This window comes from Simochromis diagramma, unplaced genomic scaffold (genome assembly GCF_900408965.1).
Source record: "Simochromis diagramma unplaced genomic scaffold, fSimDia1.1 OVJJ01000317.1, whole genome shotgun sequence".
In the NCBI taxonomy this organism is placed as follows: domain Eukaryota; kingdom Metazoa; phylum Chordata; class Actinopteri; order Cichliformes; family Cichlidae; genus Simochromis; species Simochromis diagramma.
The window spans coordinates 268062-285253 of NW_024386994.1; the positions used below are offsets into that span (position 1 = coordinate 268062).

Genomic DNA, 17192 nt, shown 5'->3' on the forward strand with positions numbered 1-17192 from the left:
TGGAGTTTGAAAACAAAATATGGGTGTTCGTGGTTGGAGGATGTATTTGTGCGGGGGGGGGAGCATTTTTCTTGTAAAACAAACGGGGGCCCAGCAAAAAAAGTTTGGGAACCACTGTGCGAGAAGCTTAATATCGTTGTTTCTGCCTGGATGTCGTTTTCACTTTACTTTCGCACTCTAGTTCTTTTTGTGCAATAAAAATAAAAGTAATGTCCATATCCAGCTGAAGTATGTCACACTATTTTGCTCCTGAAATCAGCTGATTGTAGCAAGTGCAAGAACCATAAGTAGGAGATAGGCAGGCAGACTAACAATTATGAACTGAAGTCTCGACACTAGTGAGTAAGTTGCTGGTTGTTCTCATCTGCAGTTAATGCCAAAATTGATAGTTTTTATAGAACTTTTACACAAGCTATGGCAAGCAGTGCTGTGGTGACTAAATCAAAACAATGAACTAAAAAACAACACAAGCTTTATTTTTCTTTAATTGTACTAAAGCTTGTACGAAAAGGATACAAGAATAAAGCAAAAATACCCCAGATTCTAGCACCAGCGTTGCTGATTTAGTCTCCATATGTAAAAAGGAGTCACACTTATTTAATCCCACCCCTTGCCCATAAGTCATCATGTATTATTTATCCAGCTTACTTATAAATATAAACATGGACAACGATAACAATATTATCATATTCTTACAACTCCATGTTTTTACCTCAAAACATGAATAAATAAATACATTTTTAAACATTGTTTCCATGTGAATTTAATTTGCTATTTTCATATAACATTCGCTTTGTTCAATTTTAATGATAATTTGTTAGCCAAATTTTAAATTTCAATTAAACTATTCATTTGTGTAGTCATCTCTTCCAGTATATGTCTCAGCAGAGCAGAAAATATTACACAGTGTCAGTTTTAATACTGTTAACACGTATGTCGAGTTGATGTTATTTTCATTTTTTTTAATTAATACATAATGATCTATTGGATCAAACAGTCTACCACATTTTGGGGTTTTTTTTGTTGTTGTTTGTTTTTATCTATTGAGTTTGTGATGTAATCTATTGAGTCTAATAATGATAATAGTGATTTAGAGTCAATCCTTTACTTACTGGCATACTTTTGCAAAACAGGTTTTCAAGGGTTTTTGAAAACTGAAGTATTAAAGAAACATGCTTGTAGTTTGCAAAGTGGTGTCTGTTGCCAGATTTGAGCTGTGGTATAGTTTTTACTGTTTTCATTTTGTCAGGAAATACAAAGGCTTGAAATAATAGATTAAAAATGTTTGTAAAGGTTTTTTTAATGCCCTCAGTGACCTTTATAGACATACAAATATCATTACAATCTTAAGATTTCTTATTATCAGATTTGAAAATTTCCTTTTCATTCATAGCCACACGGAACACTGAGAAAACATTTCTACCTATCAAAGTATCCAGATTTCCCTCTGTTAGCCCAGGATCAGTGATTTTTCTTGCTAAATTTGGTCAACAACAAGAAAGAATTATTTAAAGCTGTTGGCCACAACATCCATTTTATATTCCTCTTTGTCACTGTCAAGCAATTTGAAGGAAGTCAAGCGACCTTTTAATTTCCTTAACTTCCTCAGCCATCATTGGTTTTCACAGGTGAGTACCTTAGTCAGCTGATAACTGGCCAGCTATAAGTTCCAGCAGCTGTTAGTTTAGCAACTTGTTCGCTAGTTAGCAAATAGCTCTGAAATGGACGAGCGGAAGCGCGTGGATGGTTGGAACAGAAAAAGCTTTGATCAGTGGTTGTTGATCAATGGTCATGAGAATTTGCATATTGATGATCAAGGAACTGACCTCCCAGCTCATTTGCTGAATGCAGAAACCTGCAGTCAGCTGAGACTGAAGAAGTCACTGTCCAGATGAACAGAATCAAACACTTGAAACATTTCATTTATTTGAATAAATCAGGTGCCCTCTAAAGATGTTATGTAATTTCTTGACTCAGCACTCTTCTCATACTTCACAGAACCACCATTCAACATTTCACTTCATCATGCATGCTTAGAAAAAGTGCCTAACCCTCCTGCCTGCATCCTCGGTCAGGCCCACAACTTCACATCAGAAGCTCATACAATGGTTGCAGTGCGCATATCTTAACAACATCATTAAGGCAGTAATGTCCATTGTTTTATGGTAATTATCCGTGCCTTGTTATTGAAAGGCTCATTGTTCTGATGATGGCCAGGTCATAAATAAACTTTATGAAGAGCTCTGTGTGACCACTAAACTGCTACTGATGATGGAGAGATGGGGAATGCCAAGGCTATTCAGATAAAAGAGTTTGCCCACTCTGGTGTGACAGTGTGTGTGTGTGTGTGTGTGTGTGTGTGTGTGTGTGTGTGTGTGTGTGTGTGTGTGTGTGTGTGTGTGTGTGTGTGTGTGTGTGTGTGCCTGGTGAAAGAATTCCACCTCCTGTGAAATGTCAGGCTTTGTGAGGACACAGTCTTCAACTTCTCTTCTTTGTTCTCAGCTTCAGCTTTAGAGATTTGTTGCAGGTGCCCAGGGTCCACTGCCTTCTGTACATAAATTGATGCTCTTATGATTCCAGAGAAAATAATTAGGACAAAAGGATATTAATACTGATTATTTATTACTTTATTTATTACTTAGAGTATGTTGTGGTTATAGTGAAAATTTACAACTTCTCTTAAAACAAACCCCAAACCTGAAGTCAGTATTAAGATAAGGCTTAGGAGGGTGCTAGCTTAAGTTTCTCGGCCAGGTTGGAAGCTTTTGTTTTGTACTGTGTTTTGTTTTGCTGACTTTAATTTAATTTTTATTTTTTGTCTTTGGTTTAGAAACCTAAAACAGCTAAGTTAAACTTATTGATTCAAATTAGGAAAAGATCGGGGTATGGGTTACAATATGTCTCTGTACAGTTATAACCCTGCATGTTGAAAACTGACTTTTTTAGCTAGCTAGTGTATTTAAATGTCCTCAATAACCATCTCTATATTTAAGAGGTTCTGAGGTAGAGCCTGCTGTTGCCATAACCTGGTGTATCACAACAATAATAAAAGCCATCTTGTGTGTCTCTCTGAGATGCTGACAGCACTGTTGCACCAACAGTATTGGATGCTCTGGTACTGAGAATAGGCTGTTGCTTTACCGAGCATTCCTGTTGGTATTAAAACAATTTGATTAACTCCTAATTGCTAAGCTAAAAGGACAGGCTTGAAGCAGGTATTAAATGAATACTCTGAGATAGGCACTGGAGAAGAGAAATGAAGTCAGTAAGTTTGTCAATGAGAGGGAAGCATGTGGAAAGGTGAACATGGAGTGAGTAGAGCTAGTGAAGGTAGATGAGTTTAAATACTTGGGTTAAAACATCCAAAACTATGGAGAGTGCACAAGAGAGGAGTGCAGGCAGGGTGGAGTGGATTGAGGTGAACGTCAGGGGTGAATTGTGAGAGAAGGATACCAGCAGGAGTGAAAAGGACGTTTACAAGATGGTACTGAGACCTGCAATGATGTATGGTTTGCTGACAAAAAGACAGAGGTGGAGTAACTCACTGACGTTTGTCAGTGAGAACCTTAAAGATATTAAGATTTTCACAGGGACTGACCAGAACGGACAATGAGTATATCAGAGGGACAGCTCATGGCGAGCGGTTTGGAAACAAAGTTAGAGAGATAAGGTTGAAGAGGGAGCTGACAGGCAGGAGGATAACAGGAAGACCTCAGAAGAGGTCCATGTAGTGAAGCAGGACAAGCAGAGAGTTTGTGTGACAGAAGAGGACTGGTGATAAGGTGAGGAAAAGGCAGACCACTTGCTGTGGTGACCCCTAAATGGAGCAGCTGGAATAAGAAGAAGACTTTTTGAGTACCAAGTCTCTCTTACAATGCCTTTAGTATCGTCTAATTTGGCTACAAATGGACTACTTGATGTATTAGGACAGGGGTGTCCAACTCCAGTCCTGGAGAGCGACTGTCCTGCAGCTTTTAGATGAATCCTTGTTCTGACACACGCGTTTTCTTTTTCAAATCTTCTAAAAAAAGGTACTAAAACATGAAAACCTTTATGATGACAGTCTTATTTCACAGCTTGCAGCAATCCTAGCGAATACCCCTGTCAGTCACGTGTTTCACAACTGAGTAAACAGTTAAAGTGCATAGAATGACACACACTTGTTTAAAGTAGCTTGTAAGCAAAAACATGTTCCTTGAACCATTTTTTGAGCTTCAATAGGAAATATTATTTTGGACCTTATGTTGTCTTTTTATGCCAATAAAAGTAGAACAGTGCTGTGTCAACAGGAAATCTGGATTCTCCATAATAAATGAAACATTCAAGACCACAGTCCTTCCTCTAAAGTCCCAACTTTCTTCACCTTCATTCCCACTTAACCAAATCATTCACGCACCCTTGTATTGTACAGTAATTATGGTACAAGGTGTTGGTTTACAACACTCAAAGCTACTTAGCACTGACTACCATTGGCCAAATGGGGAGTTTCAGCTTTATACTGTAGTTACACAATCAAAACCCATCCAAGTACATCAACTGCTTTTATTAGATTAGAGCAAACCGCCAGCCATTATCACACACATTCACACACACACCTGTCATTTCATTCCAGAAGCAGTTTTGGTGGGGAAAAAATACCAAACTTGTAGGCTGTGTGATTGTTTTTCATTGCGGTGTCACTGTGTCTGTCGTCAGCTGAGAGAGCAAACCTGCTCCAGGTACAAACTAAAGGATCAGTTTCTGTTTTCTGCTGTATACATCTTAGACTTTGTTTGTGTGTGTACATGTTTAAACAAGAGTGTGTACTTCCAGATAATTTCCAGCTAACTTCTCCACACCCTGCTGATCATGCAAAACAAAATATTTTTCAACTGAAACTTTGGCTTTACCCCGACACGCCTTGCTTGTGAGGATAAAGCCTTGCGTGCATGACACCCTGCTTGCATGTACTTTTCTTTAACGGCAGCCGCTAGATTTGCGTTTTAAGTGACTGAATACTTTTTTCCCTGTAATGTCCTAACAAAGACGGGTACATTAAAAAGATAGGACAGTTACTTCATAAAGAGAATAAAAAGTAGACAAAGCTATCTATATTTTGAGCACCAAATGCAAAAGGTTAAACAGGTTTGATGTGCATTATTCTACCGTATGTGATCCAGAATTCAGAGTGTCCTTTTAGCAGAAAGATAACAAATGGAAGGCAGATAGCGGTGACAAAGAAAGAATGATTGTATGACAGCCTTGAACTCTCTGGCTATGAACTCTCACATTTTCCCTCTCTCCTGCTCTCTTCCAGCTGTGTGCAGTTGTGGACATGTATTCATTGCAGGAAGAATGTTTGAGGAAATGGGAAACGTTTTCCAGATGGTTAGGCTCATGGCCCTGCTCAGCTGCAGCAGTGTGAAAATGATCTGACTGCTACCCATGCATATGCCAAAAACATGTGGAAACGTGCATAACATACATGTAATAGAGGCGTGGGCAGTTAATTTTCCCAAAGGGCCACATGAGAAACTGAAAGTGTTGGCACTGCACCAATAAATTAAAATCAGTTCTGCTCAGTAGTATTTTTATTTCTTCATTAAGTGCTACTTATTAGAGTAGATGTTACAATCAGACAATGAAAAACAAAACAGACATAGTTAAAAAACTAATTAATCAAAATTCCAAAAACCATTTGTGAACAAAAAATTGCATGCTTCTGCAAAACGTCATAGACTTTCAACTTTATACAAAGTGCTATTGCTAATCTTGTTGTTGTTTAATTACTCCATTTGTAGTGTTTTTTGTATTCAGTGAAAAGAATCCTCTTTTTTTTTTTTTACTTGAAAAAGTGGATTAACACTTTGAGAAAAGTTTACTTGTTATTGTGATTTTTGGGGAAATCACAAAGCTGGGATGACTGCTCCATCCCTGGATGTGTAATGCTTGCTAAGAAATCCTTGTTGCTTACGCAGCTTTGCTAGCAATAGTTCACATGTGCACATTTACTTTGGCTCAGTTAAGTTTTTGTGTTACTCTGCATGTTTAGTCACATAATGGTGGTTAAAATTAAAGTTTATAAACAGAACAATGTGCTCTCCCCAACTAATCACATTTACCTCTGATATCAGTAAAAAAAACAACAACAACAAAACCAACTTTGAAATCCATGTCTTGTTAAAAGTTTTACATTCTGCAATTATATTTCATTTTTTAATGTCAGGTGACATCTTGCAGGGCTAGGAAACTCAGATCTTACATAAACATAATAAAACTGACAAAACTGTATCATGATGTAGACCTCTGCTTCGAATCATACTTGTTATTAATCTCTGTCTCTCTTCCACAGCATGTCTTTAATCCTATCTTCCTTCTCTCACCTCAACTGGTCGAAGCAGATGGCCGCCCCTCCCTGAGCCTGGTTCTGCTGGAGGTTTCTTCCTGTTAAAAGGAAGTTTTTCCTTCCCACTATCGCCAAAGTGCTTGCTTATAGGGGGTCATATGATTGGTGGGTTTTTCTCTCTATGCATTATTGTTTTTTCTCAAAGTGTTAATCCACTTATAATATAAAGCACCTTAAAGGTGACTGTTGTTGTGATTTGGCGCTGTATAAATAAAATTGAATTGAATTGAATGATTTCCCACAAAAAAAGAGTCAGTCATTAAGCCCTTCTTTGATGGGGAGTTTGGTGGGTGAAAGGTGGAAAAACTGCATGATGTATATTTATTTATTTCCCACTAACAAAGACTGTATGGTATAATGTGCTATACATGGCCACGTTGCAGGACCAATCAGATAGTGAGGTTTTCTCCACCATCCTTTCCATCCATCTCCATCTACTAAGCCCCGCGTCCATATTCTGCTTGTTTTGTAAGCATCGCACCCCAAACTTTAAATGTTATTTTACAGTGTATTTGTTGCTTATTACCAACAAATTTCAATAAATGGTAGAAAGAGTATGACCTTTTGTTTAAAGTGCTTAATATTACTTACTCTTACAATTATAATTTGTCTGATGATGTTTCATATGCAAAACAAATGCTTATATGTTCACTTTTTAGGGGAAAATCACTGCTAACTTTGGAGAAGAAAGTTAGCAGTGATTGGTGCCTTTTGGTAATGGCTTGTGTTTTGGTTTCATATCAGAAGAGCATAAAAAAATTACAGGTCGAATGAATGAGGGGGTCACACATGAGTATGTGTAAAACAAGAATGAGTTCCTAGAATATACTGTCTATCCATTTTCAGAGTATTTCACTGAGATTCATTTGTAAGTGTTGCACTTGTGAAATGTTGCAGAAATGATTATGTGCTGAATAAAAACAGAACACAGTGCAATCAGTGCTTACTTTCTCATTGCTTTCCTATCCCACATTGCTAGCTGCTGTCATGAGTGTATTTTGTGTTTGGGTTTCAAAAATCTTCCAAATAATTGCTTTAATTGGTTCAGCCTGTTTCAGTGGTGCAAATTCCAACAGTACAGCAAGAGTCGCATTTAATATTTTTATTAAGACTATCCCCACGCTATCATGTGATCTACTAAGGTCAAATGACCCAAGAACTGAGTTAAAGCGTCTGGGAAGGGATCTCAAAACTTGATTTTAGATGGCAGACAGTTGGTGTCGTAAGCCACCACTTCTGTTCAAAGATGGTTGTTCACAGTGGACATAGATGCCTTCTTTCACTCCTCTTTCAAACTATCTGTCTTCTCTGTCCAAAATGTGAACATTGGCATCCTCGAAAAAGTGACCTTTGTCCTTTAGATGCAGATGGGAGTCGAGTCTCGTCCTATAGAGATGGCTTTTCTATGTCGTGCCATACCTTCTTTACACTCTTTCATCAAGTAATTTAATCAGAATGTTTCTAAATCTTTAGTATGGTTTAAGATTTCTTTGTTTATCTTAATGTTTCAATAAGTTTTATACAGATCTAGATCCTCTCAGGACATTGGTAAGACCCCAGAGAGCTGTTTTCTGGTCCGAACCACTTGTGTTTAGAGAACAGACTGTCTGCTTACCATCTTAAGTAACCAGCAGACCTCTGTCTTTTTCCTTCTCTCCCTCTCTTTGTCTTTCTCTCCAGGCTGTGAAATATTCATGAAAGAGGGAGGTGATGAGGTGGTGGAGGTGAAGTGTGTAGGGATGAAGGGAAGACGATGCTCTAGCCTCGATTAAGTATTTACACCACCCCTGACCATCTGGACGGAGGCAGAAACACAGAGAGAACAAAGAGACAGAAGGGAAAGAAATAAAATGTTCTGAATTAATCTAAAATAAATAAAGTTGAAGTGAGGGGAGGGGAGGATGAGTTAAAGAAGGAAAGAGAAGGACAAGGAAAATGAAACATGCTGTCTTGATTAAGCCCAAAAGCGTGTGTTTCTACTTTGTGGCTCTCTCATGGTTTAGTTTGGGGAAATGTGATCTGGACCCCAGGGAGAGCTAATCATCAACACATTTGTAATGGTGGAATGACTGTGCGTGTGTGTAAGGTTGCACACACACACACACACTCCGCTTCTGAAACAAACTGATTAAGGAGGCATCAAAGTGGGAAGTGAGCTAGAGCTGTGATGCTACCCCTGGACTAAAAAAGCCTCAAAGCAACAACTTCAAAACACTGAGTCAAATTAAAACAAAGATACACAATTAGCTGTATGGATTTATCGCTGGTTTCACTGCCTCTGTACTCTCTACTTGCCTCTCTATGTTACTGTTCACTGCTTTGATCAGCCACAACTTTAAAACCACCTGCTTGCATATCCAACAATACGAGCAGATGCTTCAGCACCTGTAGGATTTCCAATTCTTGCAAGACTTTCCCTGCTTATTCCAGGGCATTGACGGAGTGTATAAAAAAGATGGCTTCAGCCCATCTTGACATTACTGTTAGTCACAAGGTAGCTGTTTAAATTTATAGAAGTCCATAATTTGCTTCACTAACTTTGTCTCTAAACTGGTCACCCTGAGCTGTCCTTCTGATATACTCTTTTATAATCCTCTCCATCATGTTCACTCCTAGTGGAAATCTTAATATCTTCAGCGCTGCCACCTCGCTACAATTCACAATGTCATCTATGAACCTCATAGTCCACAGAGACTTCAGCCTGACCTCATCTGTTTATCTGCCAATCACCACTGCAAGCAGGAAGCAGCTCAGAGGTGTAATTGCACTCCCACCTTGAATCATTGCTACCGCACACCTCAAGACAGTGTTGCTGTCCTCTAGGTGTCTCCATCAACAGTCTTAAACCAAAAACATTGCATCTGTATTGTTCTGTAGTGCATGAAGCTATAATGCTGCTCACTGACTGTCACTACTCTTCTTAACCTTGCTTTTTCATAGCTTCATCATATGGCTCATCATTGTTATCCCTCTTTTACTTACAACACCACTGCACATCACTCTTGTTCTTAAGAACTGGCAGCAATACACTTCGTCTGCATTCCTCATGCATTCTTCTATTTCCTTTTCACTCCCCGATATTGTGTTAAAATGTGGTCAAAGAATCCATCGCCCTCTGTCCTAGACATCCCCATTCTTTCCAGCTCTGTAGCCAAGCTGACAAAGGGTCAGGGTTGTGTTTAACCATACCTTGTAATGACATCATGAATTTCATTACAAATAAAATTTGTTAATGTTTTAATCTTATCTTTTATCTTACCTTCATGATGAATCTATCTCCATTATCTATCACAGGCCTTCAAGGTGTCAGTAATTAAACTATTACTTAAAAAGCCATCACTGTAGCTGTGAAGCTAATTATAGGCTAATCTCCATTTGTCTTTTATCTTAAAAATTTTTGTAACACTAGCTGTAAAACAGTTAATTGATCATTTGCAAAGGTTAGTAAGGTAGTTTACTATAAGGTTGTTTATTAGCTCCTCTTACTTTTCTTTAAAGAGTACTGGAAACCACATACATTATAATATACTCTTAGAAGTGAAAATGAATAAAAAGAGAAACAAAGAAATCCATACACATCTACAATATTACACAAAAAAATTAAATTTTGGCTGAACTGATGTTTTCCATATTTATTTATTAATTTTAAAATTGAACATCATCTATTAAAACTGGCTCTGTGGTTATAGTTGATAAGACAGTTGTGCATATCTGACAACTGAGCAGTACATGATGCACATGCTGTCAGCAGTTGTGTTTGTGAAACCATGGTGTGCTTGATGTACTGTACATAGAAGTGCCAGGCTGTCAGACGATCTATTCATCCATAATGAAACAGTGAAGCCCCCCAGCACGATGGCTACCAGCCTTCTTCGCCTCTTCAAAAGATGTGTGAAGATGGCATGAATTATAAATACCCCCTCCACTCTAACACCAAAACCGTGTTTATGGGAGTGTGTGATGAGCATAGGAGGACATGGATTACATATTGGTATCCTGGGTTAGATCATTTTAGAGTAATGGATGAGAAAGTGAAAATGTGATCAACATGGGTTTTTAAAGTGCAATTAAATATTTATTTTAGGAAATAAAGTAGTAAAAGTTTAGTTGGGGCTAAATATATTTTAAAGCAAAACTGAGGGTAAAAATGCTTGCATTTGACTAGTGTGAGCTGCAGTCCCATAAGCAGTAGCTTTAAGAGGTGAAGCTTTAAACAGCCAGTGTTTGAACCAGTGTGCAACAAGAGCAATTGTAGTATGTATCCTCCTTTTATTTGTTTTTGTATAAACATGAATTCACTCATAATCTGACCAAAATATCACATTGTAACACATAGTCGCCACCAGATCACAAACAGAGGACAGACTCTGCCCAACATGTGAAGTTCTACGTATCATCTAAAAATAAGAAACACTTGCACGGAGTATTCAAAGCCAAAAAAGTGAAGTGCACATCTGCTCCTTCAGTGTGAGGATCAAAAAGGTTTACTGAGTTTTTCATGGCTCCACTCAGAGCAACACAGAGTCTAAAGATGAGTTCTGTCAGCCTGCAGTCGTCACGTTGTTTGGTAATGCACTGGCAAAATCCTCACATCTTTGCCTAATCTCCAAGCGCCTTTCTTTCTGTTTGCTCTGAAGCTCTACCTGATGTAAAAAATAAATAAATGAATAAATAAATAAATAATACATGGTAGAAGACCTTACATATCCTGTTTTGGTGTCCTTGAGCAAGACTGAGTGGGAATATATCGTGGGTTTATGTATTGCCTTGCATTCTCTACACCGTCCGCCATTGTCAAACGCTTTAGAGACCAGGACTGAAAAATATTAAAAGCTGAGTGATGGAGTAGAATTTTTTTTACATTATATAGGGTCATCGGTGCTTCCAGTAGCTAGCTATTTAATTCATGTTCATATCTTGAAATTAACGCACTAAACATTTTGATTTGCACCTGACTCCATAGTGTTGTGGTTTCCACATTTGCCTTATGAGCAACAATCCATGGGTGAGTCCTGGGAAGAAACACAAATTCTTTTAGGGTTACAACAGGAAGGACATCCAGTGTAAAAAAAACCAATCCAAAAAACCCTGCCAAATCAAGCATGCAACACTGTGATGTGCTGTGGCAAGCCTTTGTCAAATTAAGCAGCAGCCAAAAGTAGCTTTAAAGGTAATGGAATGAGTGTTTTACCAGAATTGACAATCTGATAATAATACATATTTTCGTTTGACTGGCTACTTTAAGTATTTTAAAAGAGCCAGAATGAGCAGAATTTAGAAATTATGTTAGGCAGGGATAGCTCAGTAGGTTGAGTGGTGGCCCCATGATCGGAAGGTCGGGGGTTCGACTCCACTGAACGGCTACCCTGAGGTACCCCTGAGCAAGGTACCGTCCCTACACACTGCTCCCCGGGCGCTGCACTGGCGGCTGCCCACTGCTTCACTGGTGAATGGGTTAAATGCAGAGGAACTATTTCCCTATGGGGACTAACACGCACACTTTACACCCTTTCACCAATGTTTCAGCTAGTTTTTGTATGTAACACCAAGCATGTTTTCAAAAAGTCAAAGTGTGTCAAGACTACAAAGACAAACAAGGCTTCAGAGTTCTTGGAGGGAGATTAGAGCAGCGAGCAGGAGGCAAAGAAAACTGGTTTTATCTACAGGCTTGAAGGTGGACATTCAAAACACATGTTCAGACATCACATTTAGACCTTAGTTGCTTAGAGCTAAAACACCTAACCCACAGTAGTACAAAACTCTGACTGCAACTCTGGAGAATGGAAAAATATTATGACATTATTGCTGATACATAAGCAATTATTGGCCGAGGCCTAAACAAAATGAAAAGACAATGAATCAGGGAAAGACAACCTGTTGCCAAGAGATATTTGCGTTGCCTTACACGGATGAATCTGAGTAATCTTTGTACAAGTAAATATTCTATTTTAACACGTGGACTTGTGGAAACACAAGTAAAAGATTCATGCCTGTTGCCACTTTTCCCTTCTCCCTTCACAAAGAGCCATTCTCATGAGTCAAGATGTTTGGAGCTGTTTTATCAGCCATGCTATAGCATGGGTCCTTGAGCCAGTCATACCAAAATGAAAGACAGACATGTAGAAATCCTCCAGTGTCTTCCAGAATAAATATAAAGATAAATATAAGGAATAAGACAAAGAAAAATAAGGATTTTTGTTAAACTACAAGATTACCACTTGTTTATCTGTTTGATTAAAAGAAAACAGTCTTGACTGTTAGAGAAAAACTGCAAGGCAGCTCAATGTGTGCAGTTAGCCAATGGCTTAGAGGTCTTTCCCATGTTTTCTCCAAGGTAACCACATCACGACATGTTTATGCCTTTGTTTTGGTAAGTCACGGTTACTCACGGATGATCTTTAGCATTCAGTGTACCAGGCTAGTCTCACAGAAACATTTGAACATATGTTTTCAATTCAAGATTCAAGGCTCTTTACTGTCATTGTGCAAGCACATATTAAGGCAATATAGCAATTCAGGCATCTTATACATTGCTTTGGTTACCTGGAGAACAAGTCCCAGGTCTGTCACACAATGCCTTGTCACTCTGATATACACCTAACCAAGTAGTTTTGGTGACTAAAATTAACCGATCAGTAACAAAAACAGTAGCAAGTTGAATACAATGGGCACAAATTTAGCTTTGTGTCCACTGTCAAACCACTTTCGTGGATCAAAGACTTGACTTCAAGTTCCATCACACCAGACATCTCCATAATTAAAATGTCTGCCTTTCTGTGCAACAGGATTGAATGTGGATGTCATTCTTGATTTTTGTCAGCTGTCCCCCAAATCCAATTAAAAGCGTCTCAAAAAGTCAGTAAGCAGCAGCGCTTGAGTTTAGGTCATTTTGTTAAACTGCTTTTTCTGACAGTCAAACAGTTATTCCTAAATGAAAACGGTTAGTGTGTGAAGTGTCGGGGTCAAGCATTCAAGGCCATCATAGGACAATTAATCACTGTTACTAGTAAATACAGCAGGATCTTAATGCTAACTTTGGTCCTTTTTTTAAGAGTATACATGAATCATACTGACTAATTTGTATCCAAGATTGTTGGGTCAGTCATAAATATTAAGTGAAAGTGTTCCACTAGGTACCAGTATATTTTGCTTATAGTCACAAGAAAAGCCTACTCAGGCGATAATACGACCTCAGTTCATTAACTCATCTGTCCTGGAAATTCTTTTCTCCTCTCACTGTTGTTAACTTTACCCCCGTGTGAAACCTGGCTTCTAGATGAACACCACCTGACAGGGTAAGACGGCAAACCCATTCATCCTCCCCTATCTTTCTCATTTGATCCTACAGCCTTGGGACTTCAAAGCCTATAGGCCGTAGAAATGTGGTTGTCTATGCACCATCCCAAACTAACAGCTACAAAGGATTTGAGTTACACCCCACAGATAATGCCTAACAAGACACGGTCAGATAGCTGTATGGATACTGCTAATTTCATGGAAATTCCTGTTTTTGGACAGTGATGGCAGCAGGCAGGAGGCCAGCTTCTCCTCTCTCTAAATTCAGTGTGAACTGGATCTAAACTGGCAGTGATTTGGAGGATTTTTTCTTTCTTGAATGAGCTGTCCAGTAGAGAGTCCCCAGCATTATTCATACAGTGCAACAATTAAATCATCAACAGGGGAAGGGGAAAAATATGTACATTATTCATATCAGTCCTCCAGGGGGACAAACAGTCAGAGCTAATGAGAGGCTGAAGCTTTGAAGTCATGGAGTCCTCGGTGAGGTGAATGGCATGAATTAAGTACAATCATCAGACACATTTTGCTCTATATGAATATCTTCTAGATGTCTAATTTTAGCTAATATTTTGTCTGTGTTCTAAGTTTTATTAGGAAATTTGAATATAATTAAGTCCCTCTACCCCATTATCTACAAGGTCAGGCTCAGTTCCATTTCAGCACTCAGAAAGCTGTGGGAGAGGAAGTAAATTTAGTTGAAGGTTAATATTCTATGGGAATATATGTTTGCAAACAAGATGTACTTGTTGTCAAGTGGTGTGGAATGGATACATTTTATTTTCCACTGTTCAAATGTGAGAGAAGTGAGAAGGGTTTTTGGTGAGCAAGTGCTTTGCTAAATAGAGGAAGCAGTGCCAGCCAGACTTGACCCCTTTCCCTGGCACTGCTGTTGCCAGCCATCCTGCCCTGTGCCATGCTGATATGCTATCTGCCCAAACAGATGCCCGCTCTGGCCTCACAGCGCCACTCTCCGGTCCACCACTTTAGTTGTAGCTGCCTGCTGATGTTTTGTCCGCCCTAGCGCTCTGTTTCACCCTTGTCTCACCCTTGTCTCCTTGAAGAGGCACAGCGGAGAGATAACTAGACCAGTGCTGACCTTCCTGTTCAAGGGAAGCGATTTGCTGATGAAAGGTCTGCACGACAGTGGGGCCAGACATGACATAAAGACATCCAGCAAGAGCACACATGGTGTCTAAACGATCAGCTTACCGCCACAGTGAGCTTTCCAGGACCTTGGTGGAGTCAGCGTGGTAGTACTTGGTTAGGATAAGGATGACCTGCAAAAACACATGGTGGAGAGAGAGACATTTAGACAGTTATTTAGAAAACTTTTTAGTTAGTGAAATTAGAGCTAAGTTTTAGGTAGCTGAGATTAGACTTACAAGCAGCTGCCCAAAACCTCAACATGATGACAAGGCGAGGCTTTATCTGCACTTTTTCAAGTCACTAAGGTGGACTTTTGGTGGAAATTCTAGTTTGTTTTGTACTAATAATGTTCGTCGTGACTAATAAACTAGCTGTTTAAAGGGGAAAAAATCTGATCTGAGCATAATCAAGCAGATTAGGTTAAAGCTATTTGAAACTATTAATTACACTCATCTATAATCAATATAGATCACTTTCCACAAGCTATAACACTGCAAACAGCAACCACACCCCGTATCACATTAGTTAGCATTAGCTAGCAGTGTGGCCGACCTTAGCAGTCTTTGTTTCCTGAATGATAATGTCCATTCCTTCATGCAGACTGTGGTTACACATGGTTTTGATTGCATGGTTATACGTGGGATTATTCTGACACCAGTGACATACATCTTTTTTTTTTTTTTACATCAAAGCAATGCAGAACCAGGCCTCTAATCGCATCAGTTTACTTTTCCTCACACTCATTTATAACTTGTCAGAGAGAGAGGGAGAGAGAGGCACAGTTGTATTTCAGGCTGCAGGTGGCAGGTTTGTGGCAAGTGGCATCACAATATCTTTGACCCAACGGGTAACTTCTACATGAACAAAATAAGAATAATGCATTTAATACACTAGCAGGGTAACTAGGAATTTTAGCCTTTAGGTTTGTGTGGTTAAATGGCAGTTATGAGACAATGATCATGTTATGGAGAAACACAAAAGTAAAGCAATGAGTAAAGTGTAAAACAAATTGCTTTCTCCTGAGAGCAATTGAGGAATGTATTGCATTATTATTAAGAAACGTTTTCTGTGTAATTTGTGCAATACATTACCTACATTTTGAGTAATGATCCCAATACTGACCACAGCAAAGAGCAGAAATAATAGTAATGGATTGCATTTATATAGCACTTTTCGAGACCCTCAAAGTGCTTTACGATTCCACTATTCATTCACTCTCACACTGGTGGAGGGAGCTATAGTTGCAGCCACAGCTGCCCTGGGGCAGACTGACAGAAGCAAGGCTGCCATATCGCACCATCAGCCCATCTCCAGTAGGTGGTAGGTGAAGTGTCTTGCCCAAGGACACAATGACCAAGAGAGACAGAGCCGGGGATTGAACCGGCAACCTTCCGGTTACAAGATGAACTAACCAACCCTCTGAACCACCCTCGCCTGACCTTCAACATACAAATATTTAACCACACAGCATGCAATTCATTTGCATAAATGTAATTCAATTCAATTCTATTTATACAGCACCAAACCACAACAACAGTCACCTCAAGGCGACCTCACAATAATACATAGAAAAAAACCCCCAACAATCACATTACTCCATATGAGCAAGCACTTTGGCGACAGTGGGAAGGAACTTCCTTTTAACAGGAAGAAACTTTTAGCAGAACCAGGCTCATGGAGGGGCAGCCATCTGCCACGACTGGTTGGGGTGAGAGAAGGAAGACGGGACAAAAGACATGCTGTGGAAGGGAGCGAGAGATTAATAACAAGTGTGATTCAATGCAGAGAGGTCTATTAACACAGAGTGAGTGAGAAAAGTAACTGAAAAAAATACTCAGTGCATCATGCGAATGCTCCAGCAGCCTACACCTATTGTACCTCAGGGTCACCTGAATCTAATGCCTTTGATATGCTGCTTAGTGGTGGTGACTTAGAGTAAGTGAGAACCCGATGAGAATTGATAAGGAATGAAATCCATAAATGACATCAGTATTGGAACTGCTAAATTCGTAATAATTCCCATCCCAAATTATATCGTGTGTAATTTTCTCCCTTGTTTTTTGTCACTTTTGTATTGAGGCTCAAACACTCTTTGAGGGAATGTTTTTAATCCATACTTATATTTGAAAGCACTGCTGGTCAGTCAATACAACTGCATAAATGTGACAAATGAGTGGCCACTATTGAAACTAATCTCTCATATTCCTTATTTCAAGCATATGCAACCGCAGGGGAACTCCATCTGCACTGCTGCTGATTTTTATGCTGAGTTCTGCTTGAAGCTGCTTGGAGAAACTATTACCCTGAACAAATAATAGCATTGCTTGCCACTTTGCTTCCAAAGAGAGCAAATACAAAGCTT

At 39.1% G+C, this 17192-nt stretch overlaps 1 protein-coding gene across 7 annotated transcripts in view; it reads right to left on the reverse strand.

The window, feature by feature from the left end:
• The window catches only part of sorcs2 (sortilin-related VPS10 domain containing receptor 2), a 365070-nt gene that overhangs the window by 264373 nt on the left and 83505 nt on the right, over nt 1-17192 (reverse strand). For all 7 annotated transcript variants that reach the window (XM_040040720.1, XM_040040719.1, XM_040040723.1 and 4 more), the window contains exon 2: nt 14894-14961. In XM_040040720.1, the coding sequence (XP_039896654.1) occupies nt 14894-14961 (68 nt within the window). The remainder of the gene's footprint in view (nt 1-14893; nt 14962-17192) is intronic.